This window comes from Artibeus jamaicensis, unplaced genomic scaffold (genome assembly GCF_021234435.1).
Source record: "Artibeus jamaicensis isolate MK-2021 breed Jamaican fruit bat unplaced genomic scaffold, CSHL_Jam_final contig_935, whole genome shotgun sequence".
Classification (NCBI taxonomy): domain Eukaryota; kingdom Metazoa; phylum Chordata; class Mammalia; order Chiroptera; family Phyllostomidae; genus Artibeus; species Artibeus jamaicensis.
The window spans coordinates 2,073,769-2,079,768 of NW_026522016.1; the positions used below are offsets into that span (position 1 = coordinate 2,073,769).

At 31.0% G+C, this 6,000-nt stretch overlaps 1 protein-coding gene across 1 annotated transcript in view; it reads left to right on the plus strand.

Annotated features, from left to right (window-relative positions):
- The window catches only part of LRP1B (LDL receptor related protein 1B), a 1,762,610-nt gene extending 1,759,952 nt beyond the window's left edge, over positions 1 to 2,658 (plus strand). The window contains exons 92-93 of the mRNA XM_053655128.1: positions 1,094 to 1,192; positions 2,485 to 2,658. Of these exons, the coding sequence (XP_053511103.1) occupies positions 1,094 to 1,192; positions 2,485 to 2,625 (240 nt within the window). The 3' untranslated portion in view covers positions 2,626 to 2,658. The remainder of the gene's footprint in view (positions 1 to 1,093; positions 1,193 to 2,484) is intronic.
- The last annotated feature ends 3,342 nt before the right edge of the window (positions 2,659 to 6,000 follow it).

Genomic DNA, 6,000 nt, shown 5'->3' on the forward strand with positions numbered 1-6,000 from the left:
AACGATTTGATATATTCTTGATTTGACCAAAAATATGTATATATATATATATATATATATATATATATATATATATATATATATATATTGGATTATACATATAGATTTTTGTAGAACAGTCATATTTATTGTTTTAAAAATATATAAAATTTCTACTTTAATGGTACCTTATATTCAAAATAAATAAAATAAGAACGTTAACTTTAAAAGATTTATCTATAAAGGCAATCACAGAATAATTTGAAGAGTTCAATAAAAAGAAATTAATATTTACTGGTTTTATGTCTAAATTCAACTGAATTTTAAAAAAATTGTTTTAAATATCTACTAAATGAGACCTTTGTGAGAGATATTGAGATACAATACTAAGCTCATTTTACATTTAAAATTTTTTCCTGAGACTCTTAAGCTTGTCCCAAACTTTGTGATCATTCACTGTTAAAAGTCAATGGTCAATATTTTCTAAACTATGTATATTTATTACTATGTTTATATTCTTTGAATTTTCATCTAGTTTTTTCTTATGGGTCACCAGTAAATACTCAGTTATGAATATGAGTGTACCAGATTGGCTAATTCTGCCTTTAGACCCCCAAAATTCTGAACTCAATACTCTTACATGAAGACTCAGTGAGCCAGTTTAATTACTAGTTAATCTATTTTAAACTAGAGAGTAAGATTTCCAAAAGTAAAGCTGTTTGCTTTATGATATATCAAATTTGGAATTTTTTTCCATGAAAATAGAGTGATGATGAATATTTAATTAGAAGCTGTCAGATACTTGAGTGTATGAAATGGGCTCCTGTCAGAAATTTTCAAATAATTGAACTTGAACTTGGGGATGCTGGTGTATTTTTCACAGTGCTGTTAGCAAAGATATAATTTTATTATAGGTAGTAAAGTTAAATTAAGCTGGACATAATAGAAATGTTAACCTATAAAATATTTAATATCAATAGCTCTTAAGTTATTAAAGCTACCATGAATACTAAAGAGTATATTTTATGTTATTGTTATGAATTAACATGAATTTATGTCAATGAAAAGAGTGCCATATTAGAACAAGAAACTAAAATTCTCTGCTTACCTGCAGGCCAGGTATATCGGGGGCATGTCCGGTGCTTTCAGGCTTCCACACACAGCGCCGCCCATCTACCTAAACTCCGATTTGAAAGGACCACTAACTGCTGGGGTGAGAGAAGAAAATTCATTATCTCATGTCCATTCCAGCACAGAACCTGTCATAATCAAAGATGATTACTTGATTTAGGCAGGGACTGGCCCTTAATTGAGTTTGAAAAGAGCATTAAAATTTGGGGCTTATGTTGTGTCCTGCGTGTGCAAGATTACATAGAAGACATGTTATCATTTTAGGCAAGCTATCAAGTAGAAATGTTTTCTTCTGCTGCATTTGAATATGTTATAGCACTTTAACAATAAACTTGAGTCTTTGCTATTCTTGAAATCTCTAGCCAGAAATTTAAACTGAATAATTTAAACTTAAATTTCTGTTTATATACTTTCTATTAAGATACTTTATTTGATATATACAAATTTGATGTCCAGTTAAATAAAAACATACTAAAAAGTATGGAGAAATTAGAATTGCTTTAATGAAAATATTCTTAATTTTTTAATTAAGCAACTAGTTTCTAAACTAGTTATTTAGTTATTTAGACAGAATGATATTCTGTCTAAATTGCCATTTTTATCAGGCTAGTCTCAATTGCATGGCTCAAAAATTATAATTTTTTATTGTAACTAAGATTTAATATTCTGCTTTTGGAAGGACAGAAAGACTAAAACATTAGGCAATAATTTATTGGGTTGAGTTGCAGTTAATAAAATAATGGTCACTTGTATATGTTTTTCAAATGAAAGAGATCATTTCCTCATGTTTCAATTCTACTTCAAAATGTTTTAAATATCTTTGCAACCCATGATGACTGGGTACTCCACAATTTCTTGGATGAATCCCAGAATATTTTCAGTGATATGTACATAGAGGTTGTTTGAAGCAAAAATATTCTTTATTTTAAAACCTACTCCACCAATGTATTTTTTATTTGTTTTCTTGCCTTTCACTTCATATTGAAAACTTATAAGCACTGAGTAATTAAATGACTTTCTGTAAACACATCTTTCCTAATACTGCATTAGCAAAGAAAGGACACATATGGACTATAGATAATACGTTGGTTTAATGCTATATGCTTTTAAATAAAGTCTCAGTTATTATAGTTTTCATGAATATCTCCTTGGTATTTTAGGACAAATCCTGTTAGATTTACAAGTTTCCTGAAAAACATACAATTGTAATTTTATCTAATACCATGTTAAAGTCAACTAAAACCTATAAAAAGAATTTAAATTACATTTAAATCATTACTAGTTAGTAAATTAAATGTGGTTAGCATAAAAGATAAATATCCTAGAAAATAACTAATTAATGTAACAAAATTGTATTTATTTTTTCTCCTTCAGCCAACAAACTACTCCAATCCAGTGTATGCAAAATTATACATGGACGGGCAAACCTGTCGAAACTCCTTGGGAAGTGTTGATGAAAGGAAAGAACTTCTTCCAAAGAAAATAGAAATCGGGATACGGGAGACAGTGGCATAATCAGTGATACCTTTTATATACTGTAAAAAATGTGTAAAATATAAGGATTACTTTTGTATGTTCCAACAGTATTATAATTGTTTTAGCATCAGCATTACCTCTTTCTTTATCTTTTCCCTGGTTAATTGTTTTCTGAGTCTTTTCTTGCTGATGACTATTGATTGACCATTTGTATGGTATTTTTATGAAAAAGAACTGCACTACAATACAATTTACAATGATGCTGCTGATATGACACCCCTTTGAATTTGTTAAAATTAAAAACAACATATTCCTTTGTAGTGTGAATTTGAGCAATCTATTTTATATGAACATTTTTTTGGTTCTACTTAATCAACAAAGGGAATCTCTGCACTTTTTCATCATATGGTCTGAAAGTTGTAATGTGATGTCATTTTATTTTTTGTTTAAATTGGTGGAAGAATAATTGAATGGTTAACTCTCTTCTTTGCTCCCACTAAGACTGATTCCAACTGCTGATAATATATAGCCCTCACAAATTCAGCATCTCCTGCTTTGAAGTTAGCCTTATATTGCCAAGTGATAGATGATAATTTTGAAGAAAATATTTTAAAATATATAAAATGAATAATTTGCATGAACACACATGACTACATTTTCCAAAATTTAGTGGACTATATGTGATATGCTAAACATATGCACCCTGCGAACAATAGTTATATTTAGATGGTAGAATATAGCAAAAATGTAACCAAAAATGGAAAGATCACATTGCTATGGGATAAGACCTTTTGTCCTTCATCAGTTCTGCGGTAAATAACCAGCCTAGAACACAACAGGGCATTGGGTACTCACGTCTCAGAAATTTCTTCCCAATTATGTGCACTTTGTGGAAGATTAACCCAACCCCTTACCACAGGAATCACTAAAGAATAACATATAAGCACACAAATTGATGACAGAATTTCAATTATGTGAATGCATTTTCTTTGCTAAAACAAAAGAAAGAAGAAAACAGTCATTATGGTATAGAGTAATTGGTAAATCTTTTTAACATGCAATATGACAAATTCATTATTTTCTGTGTGGAAAATACATTCTTAAGGCCTTCCCAAGTTATAGAACAATTACCTGCCCATAATCAAAGGTAGAGAGTATAAATGCTGACCAATTGCTCTGGTACTCTGTTTTTTTTTTTGTTACATGGACCCCATTTACTTGTTTAAGTTGTATGGACCCTCATTTAAGTTGTATAAAAAGGATAGCATTTTTATAAAAAATATCTTTAAAGGCACAAAAGATTTATTCACAAAGTATGGAGGGCTTTTCGTTCCTCTGACAGACATGACTGACTTTTAGCTGTCACACTGTATTAACCTAACAGATGAAATATGTTTGTGGTTGCTCTTTATCCCTTTGTACAAGCATTAAAAATACTGCTGTTTTATAAAGAGACTTTTTGTTGTACTATGTGCATGCATACTACCTATTTCTAAACTTTGCCATATTGAGGCCTTTATAAACTATTGATTTATGTAATACTAGTGCAATTTTGCTTGAACAATGTTATGCATACCATAAACTTTTTCAGGTTCTTGTTTAAGTACACTTTTTAAATTGAACAGTATTTTTCATTTTGGTTATAATAGTCATTTTGCCTATGTTTCTACAATGAAGTGTTAAATACTTTATAAAAAATTGTTGACTGACTTATTTAAATGAAATTATATGTATTTAAGTATTTGTGTTGGGTAGTTTTTAAAAATAAGAAACTTCCTATCTTTATGAAGTTTAATATTCCTAGACAACTATTTTAGTAAAAAACATGAGACAGAATTTTTTAATATCCTTTGAACATACTTTGGGGTAGAACTGACTTCACTTCATGATTTCTAAATGCACAATAGAGAAGGCCTTTTCTCTCTTCTTGAATCAGAAATATTTCACTTACTTTTTCCTTTCCTCCTGCCTTACATTGCTCATCATAGACTCCATGTTGTGATAGAAAAATAGGTTGCATACAGAGTCGATGACAATTGTGTTGAAATAATCCAAAGCTCTTCATGTCCCTTTACTTTCTCAAAAAGCACTCTTTATGGAACACTCAGATTCCACTAGATGTTGTTTAGACATTTACTTGCAAGTAGAATGGTTATTGGTATCCCTACTTGGAGTATCAGATGAGAGATGCACAGGAAAGAGGATCTGATTTACTAGTGCTTTCACTGAGTTATATTACCTGGAGGGGCCTTTTTACACCAGAGCTTGATGACTATAACTGAAGTTCTTATTTGATACAAACAGAGCCCACATATTGGAATGACCTTGATACAACTAATATTTGTATAAGTATCTAGCAAATCATATTTGATATATAACAAACCAAGACTCAGGGCCTGGCATCAATGACCTGCATTCTCACCAGGGAACTGGTTAAAGCCATAGCAAAGAAAGCTCAGGATGTGCTTTTTAACTCCCTATTTACATGTATATGGTCCTTATCTCCACATTATGCTTTCCCACCCCAGGTTGCTTTATTCAGGTCCTCATCAGAGTCCATAGCCATTCTGTTCACAATTACTTTGCACTTAGTCTTTATAAGACAAAAACAACTTTTCAATTGCTCAGTTTACTTCTATTGCTCTAGTTCTATTTCAAGTTATTTTGTAAAAACTTATATAAATACTAGAAATTCAGGTGCCTAATTCTCCCCCACAGTGACCATCCTTTATAAATGCCATCACCAAAATAATCAATAAAATATTCCTTCAAGCTTTGATGGACATATTTTCTAAAAATGAATGTTTCCTGGTAAACTCTCCTTCTTACACAAATGCCTTTTCATGGAAAGGAGGGGGATTTACAACATCTTAATATTTTGGACTGATTAATTTTCGGTTCTCTTTTATAGGGTAGGATCCTATAAAAGCAGGGTCCTTTGTCCCTATCCATGACCTACTGCCATACTGCCAGCACCACCCAAAGTTGCAACAACCAACTCCATCCACAGACATTGCCAAAGGTAGTTTGAAGAACAAAATTGTTGTTATTAAGAACTACCGATCTAGGGCTTTGTTCTATCTTCTACTGGTAAATGACAGTCTGCTAGAATAGCTGAGTCAAAAAAGAGGCTCCTTCATCATCAAACTCAAGGCATCCAAGTACTGATTTTAATTCTTTAATGCTGATGATGCATGTGTTACACCAAAATATGGTAATAGCAAAGAGTTAATTTATAAAAGTTGTTACTAAGGGAAAATGTTTCTTTTGGAAACACACAGTTTTGCATACATTGGGCCATTTTTATCTATATAATTGTGTTGTATCTGTGGCCATTTCTTTTTTTTTTGTAAGCTCTCCCTGCTCCCTCCCTTTCCCACAGATGTTAAAACATTACATAATATTAAAAATTAG